The 15,873-nt window shown below is 28.8% G+C and overlaps 1 protein-coding gene across 1 annotated transcript in view; it reads left to right on the top strand.

Annotated features, from left to right (window-relative positions):
- LOC148272167 (neprilysin-2-like) overlaps positions 1-15,035 on the top strand; it is a gene marked incomplete at its 3' end in the record, with an annotated part of 77,762 nt that extends 62,727 nt beyond the window's left edge. The window contains exons 5-10 of the mRNA XM_088240435.1: positions 1,104-1,315; positions 5,401-5,577; positions 7,350-7,435; positions 12,909-13,014; positions 13,597-13,781; positions 14,915-15,035. Coding sequence (XP_088096561.1) covers positions 1,104-1,315; positions 5,401-5,577; positions 7,350-7,435; positions 12,909-13,014; positions 13,597-13,781; positions 14,915-15,035 — 887 coding nt within the window. The remainder of the gene's footprint in view (positions 1-1,103; positions 1,316-5,400; positions 5,578-7,349; positions 7,436-12,908; positions 13,015-13,596; positions 13,782-14,914) is intronic.
- Positions 15,036-15,873: the final 838 nt, after the last annotated feature.

The raw sequence follows: 15,873 nt of genomic DNA, 5'->3' as shown, positions 1-15,873 counted from the left end.
CCGCGTATTGTTATCTTAAGGAATGCTTAAAAATAGAACTTACATATGGACATTCAAAATTAACATTATTTTACTTTTCATTATCAATCATTACAGAAAACTTTAAAAATGTATGTAAATAAGCGGTTAAGGTTTTAGGATATTATATGGATGCCGAGTGCGGCCTTGACATATTGCCCGCAATCAATTGTCACTATCAACAGTAAACATACTTTAATTCACAAATGTATCGCCTTAATTGAGAAAAAGTAGCATCTAAAATAAATATTATGTTGATATAAGGAAAGTTTTTAAGCAACATAATAAACATGTCGGGAGAATAAATGCCAAAATCAATGTAATTCAAAGGAAAATATTTTTGATTAATTGCCTGTGAAAACTGACTCCTTTTACACCTTTGACGCTCCTACTGCTGCAACCAAACATACTGCAATTCACCACTGTGCATTTTTATTTATTTATTATGACGTAAATATTAAAGTTATTTACAAACAAAGCCAAGCACAGCGACAAAAGCGTCCGTTAAGATAGTTATACGTCTGTTGTTAAACAAAACAAAATGGTCGCCAGCAGAGTGAATTTGTCACCAACCAACAACGCTTCTGTTCTATGAAACATAGCAATAGGGCTTCTCCATAGCTTGGCGCAATATAACTCTGAGATTAAAATGAATATTGTAGCATAAGAAGCTAATATACCTAACACGCACTATTCCGGAAATGACGGTAGATTAGTTGGAAAAATTGGACCGACAGAATTGTCTACGTACATACCAGTAACTGCTAGTCGTGGAGGACATTTGAGTCATCGATTTTCAAAACCCGCTATCTCCCTATGGCGGCTATAGGAAAATAGCGAGTTTTGTAAATAGACGACTTATTTCTCTAATTTCCTTTTTTTTATGTACATTTTCATTCTTTCGAAAGCAATAAAAAACAACCCTTTCTAATTAACATTTGTTTCTTTTATTTCAATTTTTAGTTGGATATAGATAACTTTTTTAAAAAAACATACGCAAATATGTATAATTTTTTTTAAATTCAAATAAATCAGTCAAAACATATCCTCTTTTTACATAATAATATTTCTCTCTTTGTCTTCAGGTCTTATTGAAGAGCGTGGGCTGCAGCCTTTGCACAACATCCTGAGGAAGCTCGGTGGATGGCCACTCCTTGATGGAGACAAGTGGGATACCAGCTCATTCAGCTGGAAGGAATCTGTGTACCGTTTCAGGCGGGCTGGCTACTCCGTGGACTACTTCCTAGACTTTTCTGTCGGAGTCGATGTCAAGAACTCTACCAACAAAATCATCGATGTAAGTCATATAAAGCGGTTGAATCAATTTTTAAAAGAAAGACTAATCAGTATTGATAAATCTGTTTTCATAAAAAATCCTCTTCTCGAGGGTTGAATCCAATATCTGCCTCCAATAAAATTGGACATTCACAAAATATTGAACTATTGAATTATTTGACTTATTTTAGCAAGTGTACTTATATAATTACGCTTGATGAAAATCCTGAAAAAGGAAATTGGTCAGAGATTAGTTTTCCCTGTGTACTCCTGGTTAGCGAATTGCCTAGCATCCTTGAGTTCCCGAGTTCGATTCCTAGTAAAGTCAGCATAAACTATTTAATAATAGTTATTTTCACTTGAATAGTTCACAGTTCCCATCCTGGATCTGAAACATAACACTGATCTTTTTTTTTAAATCTTGTCTTTATGTATCAAAAAATGATTGAAATACACCGCAATTGGGATACATAACTTTTTTTACATTTAAAGTAATAAAGGTCCATGAAAAAAATAATTTTTGTCATTTATATATTAGTAGCATAAAAAATATTATTGAATTTGTAATTTTGAATTTCTGCAAAAACGGCCATTCCATTGGCCACGCCCCTAATACATCACGATTCATGTTTATTTGTTCCTGACCATTGAAATTTGTTTGGAAAATTATCACGAATCTTGACGTCATAACAACCAAGGCCAAACACGTCGCGTTTTTCTACGAATGATTTTTACTGAATTACTTTTTTACATTTATGTATGAGAACATTTCTCCACAATATCCATATTGATTTTGAAAATGCAATTTATTATTCCAAATCCATTTCATATATTGTTATCAAGCTGGTTTCGCGGCTTAGTGGGTTTCATTATATTTTCTGTTCATGTTTACCTTCTTAAATAAAATTAAAAAAATATTCCTAGTATGTGATATTTCCCTACTGGAGTACATATCAAAACAGTACTTAATATTTATTATATGGTTTCATTTAGTATTTTTAAAAGCTTTTATATGTATATTTTAATAATATATCTTGTTAACTGCCATTTATTTTGAATACTTATTTTTATGATGAATGAAAAAATGATTGCGTACATTATATCTGTAATACCAGGATAAACCACGGGAGTCACATTAAACAAAATCTCCAACATGTTATGAAGAACTTTCAATGTGAAATAATTATATTTTGATTATAAAAATACATATTAAAATAGTATATCTGGGACTACTGATGTTTTTTGCATTAAAACACTATGCACTTCGCATTTATATTTCAATTTTTAAAAAAAGTACAACGAAATTTGACTTCAGTGTTTCATTTACGTCTAAAATAGCTTATTGCGCGATAAATTCTGCATTTTTAACTTAAAAAATCGGCAATAAGTGAACTTCCGTGTTTTATTATCTAAGATACAAATATATTTTATGTTTTATTTATTTTGAACTTCATTTTATTCATTTATAAATGTCCATTAAATGTGTCTTTATATGTTTATATGAGATGTTATTATGATATTATTTATTTAGTTCTATAATAATAAGCAATCGTCCAATATAGAACTATTTAGAACACAATCTTTACTAATAAAATAAATAGAACAACTTTGTTTTTAACCAATATTTTTTTTCCCACCGACGACCGGTTTCAAAGCAAACAAGCTTTTTCGTCAAGGTTTACGTAACTAATGAATTCTTTCCTATTTTATCGTGTTCACTAAATACTACACGTGAAGCCAATAAATCAAGTCTTTTTTCCTTTTGTTTCCTTACAAGGGTGGTAAGTTGAAATCAATATTTTCGAAGCTAGACAGGAAAGGACTAAAAGAAATATTGTTCATTATTTTTTTTGTAGTATGAATCGCTTTTTTAATTTCTAAAATTTATAAATTGTCTAATTTTAATATTTCATTTTCAACATGAAGTACTTTTAATTGGTACGGTTGGTGGAAAATAATTATAAAAAATAAGTGGTTAAAAACAAATTCGTTTTATTTATTTTATTATAATGAATAATCACAAAGTTAGTGCTTCAAATATAAAATTTACACAATGTTTACGTTTACATTTATACTCATTCTAATATTATTTTTACACTAAAAAATATAGTAATAATCTTATTCAACAGCGTTTAACCTACATATTTTTTATAAAATGTATGTTACAAACTATGTTCATTTTTTTAACTTTTAATTATGTTTTGAATATTTTTTTTAGCGTAGCGTTGTTATAAACTATACTATAGTATATATTTTATAAATTATTTCATTTATACAATTAAATTATTTTTTTAACTATGAAAATGTCATTTCACCAAATCCAAAACCAGTTTGTACTTCAATAATTAGTTATTTTATTAGTGCAAATTAAATAATTTTGTATGATTGCGAAAGTCAAAATTAGTTATTTTTTTGCAAAGCATTTGTATTTTTTTTATATTTATCATATGTGCGATTAACTGAGTTGTATTTCTAAAATAATTATTGATACATTTTACATAATATTGTGCGATTTATTAGTTTTTTTAACTAGATATGCTTTCCCAAAAAACAATATTACAGGTTGGATCAATAAAACAGTATTCCTTATTTTAACGTGTACAAGAATATGCACCTATTTTATTAGTATGTTTTTGCAATTCGTGTTTTATCTAATGATTTGTTTTTTACATTTTTCATTATTTTGTTTTGTTTCATCATTTTACATTTAATATGTCCTTCGTTTCTACCACAAAGATGAATAGCGTTTTTTATTAAATAAAACTGTCACGTGGTTTTTAAAAATGTTTATCTACTACCCACATCCCAAATACCAACACAAAACAATACAACAGTCTCTTGAGTTTTATTTATTATTTTACATTTAACAATAACTTACAGAGTAGATTGAGTTTCTCTACTGATATTTTTTGGTAGAACTACATTTTAATTATAATGGGTGTATTTAGGTTTTACCTATTTAATTTATTATTTTCACCAGTGACCAGGTTTCGTCGTGACCGACATCTTCAGACTGAAGGGAGACTGAAGAAATTCTTATGCCATATATGTATTTAAGCGGGGGTCGTCAATCATGATTTTATGTAGTTATGGGAATGAATTCGTTTAATTTAAACGAATTTGAGTACAATGTATTAATAATTATGTGAATTTAAGTATTGCTTTAATGTATATTGTAAATTGTAAGAACAGGTGTAAAACATGCAATAAAGCCGTGTTATTAGTAAAGGTTATTCTCTGAAAGCAAAAATCGCGGCAGTTAATTCTTATCGAAAGGTATCATTGCTTGTATTTTAGTAGAGAGAATTGGAGAATAAATGTGTGTGTTGATTGTTTAATAATATTTTATCGGAGAAATAATTTAAGCGGTTTATTGTCAAAATTTCAAGTTTATGTAATCTTTTTACATTCACAATTGTGCAGAAATTTTACATCAGTATTTTTATCAAAAACATTATATAACTCCATGTGGTGTTTCGCAAACGTGGGGTATTCCATGTTGATTCTCTAACTTTTAGAATTGTCGATTTTTGTTTTAAACGATCTTCCCGTTTGCCCCACATGCTTGGTTCCGCATGGTCCAAAGTAAGTTTTTAAACAAAAAGACATGTATAAAATAAGAAATAAATCATTACCCTTAGCAAACCGATACGATGCATTTGATCTCATTTTTTCTCGTGAACTAAAACAAGAGTACAATTGCATTCAGTTAAAACTGCTAAACCATATTTTTCATCCTAAATTGCATTACATCACATTCATAATAAACGTTGATTAAAACCCAAAAAAATGTTTGGGATTCCGAAGCTTTTTCTACAAACAAATGGTAAAAAATAATATTTTGTTCTGCCGAGATAAGGGTCAAGTAAAACAGCTTAAACCTTCATTGATATATTTGAAATTATATGCTTACCAGCGAGGATAAATATTAGTTAAAAACGTCATAAACCGCTGGTATAATTAATTATATTTATATGTTGATTGATTGGCTGATATTGTTTTTTAGCAATGAACAGTAAAATGAAAGTGCGCAGTTAACATAATTATAGTATAAGAAATGTATCCAAAAAAGTTTTTATTATAGATCCATAATTATTTTCTTTACAGTTGGACCAAGCATCACTGGGCCTTAGTCGCGAATACCTGAATAAGGGCCTATCTGACAAGCTTGTGAAGGCATATTTCGACTACATGGTTGACATTGCCGTCCTTCTAGGAGCAGACAAAAAGAGGGCGGTATCCGAACTCGGCGAATCAATTGACTTCGAAATCAAATTGGCTAATGTAAGTTGAACGATGGACAGTAATGAATAGAACTAATTTATTGTAAAAATAATTTTTATTTTTTAATGATTTTTGTCCTTTGTGTTTATTATTACTAAGCATTTTTTTATTTATTTATCATTAAATGTATTTATTTATAAATCTTTAACATATTTTTTTATTGAATGGGTAATATCTATTTTAAAATACACCATAATAAGAAAAACAATTAAAAAATAAAGTAAGAAGACAAACAAGAAAAAAATATCATAAATTTACAACTGCGAAAATTTTGGTTTACAAATAATATTAACAAATTGCAACAAGGATGGAGAACATTTTAGAGAAGGAAGTATGGAAATCTAGGCATGACTCCCTAGGGGGTGAAATCCAGTCTTGTGAAATCAAACTCAAAATATTGGAACGAATAATATTATTTAAGTGACTTCAGAGACATTCCATGTAAAGTACGAAAATGACGAAAATTTCAAATTCCTATTTAAATAATAATAATTGACTTTTTGTTTATATGTTTAAACGATTACATTACGAATTTTTTTAATTTTTATTTATTGAATAATTTGACACCAAAAAAAGTATAAAATTACAAATGTTACATAAAAGAATACCTCTCTAATATATTAAAAACTTGTGTTTAGAGAGAGTTCATTTTACATTAACTTCTATTTATATATATATATATATATATATTATTTGCGTTTTTTTTATTTGCACTTAATTTTTATTATCTAAACCAGATTCCTTGTAAATAAATTATTTAAAGTTCATAAAGTGTACACTATTTACAAACAATAAAAAAATAACGAAATTGATATGAATAAGTCACTCAGACACCAAAATAATATCTAAATTCCTAAATTCCACACAACTCTATACTGAAAATAGTTTCTTTTTTCAAAGAAATAAAAAAATATAGTAATCTTTCCAATGTACTAAAAACTTACATACCAATAAATTAATTTAAAGTAAATTGAAAAAAAATTTAAACCCGAGTAAAATCAGCATTCTATTAATAATTTGTAATACTTTTTCTCTTTATTTGGTACCTATATTTATATTTCTTCAAGAGATAATCATTCTTATTTTGAAATAATAATAATTAAGTTTCTAGTATTTTCATTTGTTTTTTATATACTCGTATCTAGTATGTGTTTTTTTTATTATTTTAAATTGTATTTTTAAATTTGTTAATTGTTTATAACCTCTGCATATGTAAAAGTCCTTTGAGCGTTAATAAATTAGTAAATATTTACTTTTTCATGAATATTCTGAATTATAAATTACTAAACTATAATTTTGTAAGTCACTCTCCAAGCACAAGATCTAGTCTCTTTTTTGGAAAGGTACAGTTATTGGTACGATTGACTAAACATATATACTCGGAGCTAAAAGTAGATTGTAATAGAAAAACAAGTTTGTTTCTATATACACTTACCAAACGAGACATAACATGACTAGACCTGATAATGTTTCTTATAAAACCCTAACGGGTTTTTTAAATAATTAATAAATAAAATAATAAAATAATAAAATTAATTTAATAGGTCATACTTTATTAACCAACCAAGGAAATATCGAACTCCTAAAGTAAAAAAATAAGAGAATTAGTGTATCAGAATTCTGTTAATAAATTAATATAATTAATATTAAAAGAACTGATTTTATCATTTTGCATGTTAAGGTAATTGAGTATTTTTTTCGTATTTTTTCAAGCTTCTCAAGCTCTCCTTACTTTTTATATTCATATTAAATCAACCACGTATTTTGTTTAGATCTCCCTTCCGCAAGAACAGAGGCGTAATGCAACAGCTCTGTACAACCCCATGACCATTATTCAGCTCCAGAAGAAGTTCCCAAGGTAACAAATTAACCTTAAAACACTTTGATAATACGCGCACCCTCAAAAGGCCACAAGGCAAAGAGATCATCAGGGATCAATGGATCATCCAAAATAATAACATTGTTTTTCTTTTAATGTTTTATTTAATAAATTAATGATGTGTATAATTCGTACTTTTAAAATGACATATACCTAATAGGTTTGATGGTTTTGAATATAGTTTTGACCGTCTTAGAACGAGGTGTACATGTACAATTCTAGCTCGGCGAATTATCAACAAAAAATATCATTGCATACAAATGTTTGTAGACAAAAGACTAGATTTAACCCCCTAGGGAGTCATTCAGTCAGTCCTCTTCAAATTTAATTTTGAAAGAACTAGATATACCCTCAATTGTTGACATCTTAAAAAAAGGATTTATTATACAGGCATTCAAAGAACGAAACCCACTAATTTATGAAATTCTCGAAACCCTAAATTTCCAAATAATTTAACTTTACACATGTGCAATACAACTCCAGCTTTTAATCATTATTAATATTACCAAATTACAACAGAGATGGAGAACATTTCAAATAATAAAGTATGGAAGTCTAGTCGGGCTTATGACCTGTCATTGGCTGGTTGTGGAATGAACCAGCCAATGAGAAGTGATAAGCCCTGTAAATGCCAAGACTTACATAATTTCTTCTCTGTTGTAATTTATTTATTATCATATTATGTTGTTCATAATTATTGTTACATCTAATAAACACTGCGAATAATGTTTAAATAAATATATAAACATTCAAATTTATTGCAACAAAAACGGAATTTAGAAGTCTTGTCATTTACATGGCTTATAACGTGTCATTGATTAATTTAAATTATTAGTTTACTCACTGCTTAACATTCACCATTCTGCCTATGTTTGAATATACATATTTCTTCAACTGAAAAAAGAGCTAATACCTTGATTGATGTGGGTGAGATTTATCTGGATAAATTATTACGTCTACTAGGTAACGCCTGAAAATGAACATATTTTTTAAATTTTTAAACATTTAAAACAAAGTAAAAGATGAAATTTAAACTTTTCGGTTTAAGAGTCTTAACAAGTCGCTCGCTATGGCTCATTTACAGAGATGTTTCTGAACTTCAAAGCTATACTCACATAAACATCATGATAATGTTTCCCAAGACGCAGCACATGAATATTTTACTAAAAGAAGGAAGAATAACCTACATATATACACACACAGTAGTTCGTACACAATGCATGATCCCAGCATGGTGTAGGCTTTCATATTTATATTCTACGAACTACGGAATGAATGGCTGCTTTCTTATTTTCTTCTTGTTATGTTTGATAATAATAACAATAATGGACAATTTATGTAGCGCCGTTATTATGGTACAGTAAAACTCCGTTTTTCCAAACTTTCAGGAAATTTAAAAAAAATGAGATGTTATAATATGAGAGTGGTAATTATCTTTAACCTTTGTTGTTTTTTCACTATTTTCCAATATACAATAAGACAGCGACGCTCTTGTGATCACTAGAAAAATCATTTTCATAATCGTGTACATTACGAGTATTAGGTATACTATCAGTGTACGCCTCAGAGTAATAATTATGTAGAGAAGCCCGTAAACTCTATTGCATAGAACAAAAGCGTTCCAAATTTTAATTTGGTTTTTAGTCAAACAATTTTTATTTATTTATTTGACCTTTATATACATAAAAAATTTACATACATATAAGGGCGGGCATATTGCCTTAAGGCAATTTCTTCCTACCTACCCAAAACGTTCAGTTTAAGAAAATTATAAATACATGGACATATTGAATCTTACAATTTTATACAAAAATTAAAAGCAAAGATTAACAAAAAAAATAACACTATACTCTGAAGAGGGGAAAGGGGATGGGAAGGAAGGAAGAAGGATAAAGAAACAATTTAAATATTTAGATAGTGACATTTCAATCTTGACTTAAATGTAAATAAAGTAGGGGCGTCTCTAACAATAAACGTGTAACGGATGGTTCTAGTTTGGACTTGCAATTGTTGACCTGAGTACCGACGGGCCGTTGTATCGCTGTGATCTGTAGCTAACTTCGTGGCTACCGATTATTTTTTTTGAGAAATTATGAGAATGAAATTTTCTGCTTTGGTATATTTTTCATTTTTCCTTAATTATTTATCATATTTATATACCTGCGTCCGAAGACGGCAGAAAAAACTTGGCGTTTTTTTTTAGTTTTTGGGTGGTCCTTTCCATAAGAAACTATTTGTCAAAAAAGGAAAACAATAGGAATACGCCAATGATTGATATCTAATATGTAAAGAAAGAGATGTGTGGTGTTCTACCCTCTCTGTCTATCCTAACGGGGAAACGGTGTGATTTTTTGTTTGTTTTTAAGCGTTTACATATATATATATGTATATATATATTTAATTTTTTTATATGAAGATACATATTATATATTATTTAAATATTTCGGTATCAAAAAAGACTTGATTTACTTGTATTTAATTTTTTTAAACTTTTATTTTATTGATGTTTTTAAGATTTTTTTAAAAATATTTTATGTAAACATTATTATATTGTGTTACAAAAATGTTTAAAGAGAGAAATCCCTGCAAAAAAACTGCTTTTGCGGTTTGGCGGGAATTAAAAAAATTGTTTAGAATTTAAAATAAATAAATAAAATAAATAAATAAATATTACAAACATATAATAACGTATCCCTAACTCTAAGAGGCCAAAAGCTATGTGTTGAGTTGGGATACAAAAAAATAGAAAGGGATAGCAGGCATATTATTGAAGAATATTACAAATAAAAATTATTACATAAACATAAATTTCTATAAACATCTGGACAACACGCTTAACAGTACTAAATATAAATCTATGCAATGTCTCGCAGCCGTCTCCTAGAATAATTGATGAATTTATATACATATTTATTTGGCTAGATTGCATTGATATTATACTGAAAAAACTAATGCATTATGTTCTAATTCAGTGGTTCTAATAGTCTAATACTGTAAATTTCAGGATTAATATTGTACCGTTATCTTTTTTTTACTTTGCTGTATTTCTTAAATTGTTTGTATCATTTTAAATTTTAGAAATAAAACTATTATAATTTAATCGATCCATATTCACAAGCCAAACTTTTAGTGATTTCAACATTGTTATGTAAGGTTGTTAAAAAAAATTATATCTTTGAGTCCTCATTCAATATCTAACAAAAAACCTGTAGAAATTTGTTACGGCGATTTTAGTTCCATGTTAAAGAAAACTAGTCCATTGACAAGTTCCTTTTTATTTATTTATTTTGTTCATTAACGCCCAAAAGGCATTTACAAAAAATAAAAATGAAATACATGCTAACATACTAAATAATAAACAGAATATACAGAAAAAAATTGTGAAATCAGTTAAAAAGGATATGATAAAAAGTTTTACAAAGTAAAAAAAAAAAGAAAAAACAATAACAAAGGTATGCAAGAAAAAACAGTAAGCATATAAACAAAAAATGCAAGGATATAAGCTTATGAAATAAATTCTGTAAGGCAAACAATAAATAAAGTGTTACGGTAAGCAAGAAAGACATTTTTAAGTTAAATTAATAAACAAGCAAGCATATATTATCACGAAAAATAAGGAAAAAAAATATGTATCTATGAAATGCGTATTTGCCAATACTACAGTGCAATTTGATATAATAGTAAAAAATAAAAAACAAGTATAAGGTAATAAAAATAAACAAGTATTTTTTTTTAATTTATGAAATTGAATTGTCAATAATAGTTTGACGAGCAACTACAAATAAACTTGATATTGTGGACTTATAAGATGGTAAAGAATTGGACAGAATATCTGCAGCCGTTCCATAAGTGTTACCTAACCTATGCAGTCTCGGTATCAATGAATTGTTTTGTTGGTTGGAAGAAGTACTGGAGCAATGAAACAATAAAGTACTCCTAGTGTTGATAGCAGGTACTCTAAAATTAATCAATTCAAGTATTTTTGGTGAGTCAAAAAGAGAGTTTACAATTATATACAGTACAATGAGATCATTAATAGTTCTTCTTTCAGAAAGTGTTGTTAGGTTAAGCAGTGTTAATAAATAGTCATAATTCACATTTTGAATTGGAATGTTTAGTTTGTAGTTTATATATCGTAGAAATTTATGTTGAATGTTTTCTATATTATAAACATGAACATTATAGCAGGGTGACCATATTGATGAATTAAAATCTAAATTAGTTCTTACAAGAGAACGGTATAATATTTTCAATGATCATGGAATATTAATATTATAAATATTATATTTATTATTAATATTATATTTTTAACATGGAATTAGAATATAACATTTTATTCAGTGGCAATACTTTATGGCAATACAACAGCTGTCAGTTAAGTAGGTGTACCTTAAAAATGTGACACGCTGCAGGATATAAATATCCTCATTCATTATTTTTAACATGGACAAAGAGGAGAATCCGACGAGAAAGCGGAAACAAAACTCGGCTAAACTAGACCGTCGAATGTGATCACGATGTTGTATGTGTAGAAAACAAATGAAAAATATAAATCATTCTAGACTGTTGAATTCATTTAAATTTATTGATTTTTAATTTAGACATTTTCATATATTTTTATTGAATATTTAACTGTAGGCAGTAGACTTGATATTGTAACCAACGAGTTATTATACTTTATTACTAAAAAAATAATAAAACATGATTTCAAATTTTTGGTTTTATTAGAAAAATATTTAGATGCTAAAAGGGAACAAGCCCGTGGATTTAAAAAAATTACAACAAAATAATATTTTAATAAACTTTTATATGCGTATTACTTATACAGGGTGTTCATTAAACCCTGTCACATCCGAAACCACGATGATCAGTATGAGCAAGAAGACGTATTGGCACATTAAAATATTTTTTTAGAACGAATAAAATTTAAAAACATAAAATATAAAAAAAAGCAAATGGTTGCTTACTTCTGCAGGGCAGAAACGAGGAGAGGGAGGGGGGAGCCTGATACTGCGTCGCGCTCCCCTCACTTCTCTCCTGCAGAAGTAAGCCACCATTTTGTTTTTTAAATATTACCTATTTTTTAAATTTCTTTGTCCTAAATATTTTTTTTGATATGCTAATATGTCTTCTTGCCCACACTGATCATTGTGGTTTCGGATGTGATAGGGTTTAAAGAACACCTGTATATACCAAATTATTAAATGAAAATATGGCAAGTTCCTTAAAAAAAATTAAGAAGCAGTTTTTATCGATTTTCTCAAATTTTTAGTCTATGGACTTGTGCCCCTTTAACATGGATCGATTTAATTGTATTTAAAAATATATATATATATATATTTTCACAGAAATTAATTAAACAAATATATAAAACTAGATTTTGCAATTGTTTTAGAATTTATTTATTTGTTATTTAATCCATCATTTTTACACTTTTATTTGCTTGTTTCAGTATACCATGGCTGGAATACATTAACACCCTCCTCTCTCCCCATATTAATATCGGTGAAGATGAGGTTGTCATTGTCAACGTACCTACCTTTATCTCGCATTTAGAGGTATACTCATTTTTGTTATCAAGTTATTATTTATTCATTTTTAAAGATGTATAACCTTAGTTTAAACAAATACATTTATAATTAATGAAACACTTTGTCACACACGAGTTTAATAATAATAATGAATAATGTTCCTCGAGGCTGTGTTTTCTGGACTATGAGTGAATGTTTATTTTACCCCGGGCAGGTTGTTAGCCTAACCAAGGATTGGCGACACGACGCGACGGCAGTGTTCCCTATAGTGTGGTCAGAATATACAAGACACGTGTGAGACCCATCATGGCGCATGCTGTGAAAGCGTAGGCTGACACTGTTCGTAACAAAGAGCTACTCGGAACTGCTGAAATGCAGGTCTTCATTCTTAAAAGACTGTGGTAAATAATTCCTTTACGCGTGGTGATGTAACATCGTGTTACCGCAAGCAAAAGAAGGAATATTCTAAAGTTCAGATATTCAACAAAAAAAATAACATGCAGACATATTATTAAATTATTTCTTTTCAATAATATATAATAATAAGCTTATAATTTTTAAATTACATTGTGCGCGAATAGGGGATGATGATGAAGCCTTGTTTTGTAGGAGTTGCTCTCGAAAACACCGAAGAGGGTGCAAGCCAACTACGTGATGTGGAGGGTAGCCGGAGCTTCTGTGTCCTACCTTAGCGAGGACCTTAGACGGAGACAGCTGCAATTCGCCACTTCTCTTTCTGGCAAGTCGGAGCGAGAGAGCAGGTGGAAAGAGTGCGTCGACACGGTCGGAGGAAGGTAAGGCGTTTTTTTTTCTTTCCATATTTAAAATAATACACATGACATGTTATTCGTAGTCTAACCAAATCTTCCCGCGGAAGTATCGTGGACTCGCGGATCAAAGGTCTAAGGTTCTTGCCCGGCTCTGCCGCAACTTGATTCCCATTTTTATAGCAGTTATTTTACGACTTTTAGAAAAAGGCCTCGAAATTTAATACTTTTATTAATAATAAGAACGCAAATACTTACCAATACTAGTACATTTTAAAAATTCAATTTAACCATATTGACTAAATCGCACCCCAGGAATAATAGTGGCGCAGCTAAATAACTCATTTTTACAGAAGTGCAGTAATATCAGTAATCTTACCTGCAAAAACAAAGGCACAACTTGAAGTTCACTCACATGTGCCATCTACTATCTACTGTTCATTGTGTTCAGCAATAACAATGACACGTGATCATTTTGTCACTATTATTGCTTAAATTTGAGTTTAAAAAATATTGAATAACATGGAAATTTTTACTACGGGGACATAATATGGACCCACTTACTTTAAACGCGATATTTTATAAGTTTAGACAGTGTAGATACTATAAAGCACAAATAACCCAAATGAGCCCCTCGTGTGTGAAGTTGGATAAATATTGAGTATTAGCGTTAAAACTGACAGCGGGAGCATTAATACGTGCCAATAATTATTGATCCCTTGAAATTAATTTGCCCCACAAAGGGTTAAAGTCGCATTAATATTTAGGAAAATTTTGCCACTTACTAACGCTTAAAACATATATTCAGGAAGATTTCTACATACTTAAAAAAATGTAATTTCGGAATTTTGCTATTATTATCGCTCAAGTGCGAATTGTCTGTGTGTGGAGCATTATTTTTGATAAATAATCACGTTTTTTATCTTATACATAAATCGCATATTACAATAAAAATATATTTTATTCTATCTATCTTATGAAAGACATTATGTACAATACATAGATATCATGTATTTGTCCACTAATTATTGCGGTACTGCATGCATCATCGAGTGAGGATAAGGAATAATGAATAAAGGCATGATATTTCATATTCGCTTCATTGTTGATGTTTGATTCCAATTTTTTTAGCACATTTTAATGTGTTTTAAAATTTTCAGTTTGTCCTTGGCCATTGGATCGTTGTATGTACAGAAATACTTCCACGAGGACTCTAAGCAAGCAGCTCTTGAGATGGTTGCTGGCATCAGGTATTTAAAAACATTATTATATAAATCTACAGTGATATACATATTGCTTATATTACACACACTTTTTACCGGACAATTCAAATCAATAAAATATTTTAAATATTTCATTGAAAATATACCTGTCATAAATAATCAACAATTATTATCAAACAATAAAACAAAAAAATAAGATAGAACACGAACGCAAAAAACATATTTATATATTAACAAATTACAATAGGGATTGAGAATACCTTAAATAAGGAAATATGGAAGTCTAGGCCTTATGACCTGTGATTAACTGGTTTAAGTGGCCACTTTACACATTGTGTAACATTCACTATTTTGCCTATCTTTGAACATCCATATTTCTTCAATTCTTCCATTTGTTGATTTTACTGAAGTTAAAGTTAAAGTTGTCTACGAACACTTGGACAAACTCAAATATTGTAATATTTATATATATTATAATATGTCAGTCTGCATTATACCATTATACTGTAAGATACCATATTTATGTCAGCTAAATGCTGTTTTTTATTATGTTTTAACGTCTCACAAATATTTAAATTCTCCGACAAGAAATTTTCTATATTTACTTAGAATTCTAGCATCTCGTAGATCTTATGCTATGTATTTCTGTTTCTCGTATATAATTACACTGTATGATAAGACAGTACACGTTATTTATGTATGTTTATTTAAACGTCTCTTTATTTATTTCTCAATATTTATATTGGCACCTTCAATGTAATCACCATCGTATTATAATAAACTAATGTCAGCGTTTTTTCCAATCCTGAAAACATTACTGGAACACACTTTTATTAAAATGTTGTTATAAAGTACAAAAAATATAACAAATTAAAACGAAAAACATCCTTATTATA

Source organism: Micrasema longulum, unplaced genomic scaffold (assembly GCF_059751315.1).
Source record: "Micrasema longulum isolate JH-2025_06_02 unplaced genomic scaffold, ASM5975131v1 h1tg002450l, whole genome shotgun sequence".
Taxonomy (NCBI): domain Eukaryota; kingdom Metazoa; phylum Arthropoda; class Insecta; order Trichoptera; family Brachycentridae; genus Micrasema; species Micrasema longulum.
Note: the sequence above shows the minus strand (reverse complement) of the source record. Positions and strands in the feature narration are given on the sequence as shown.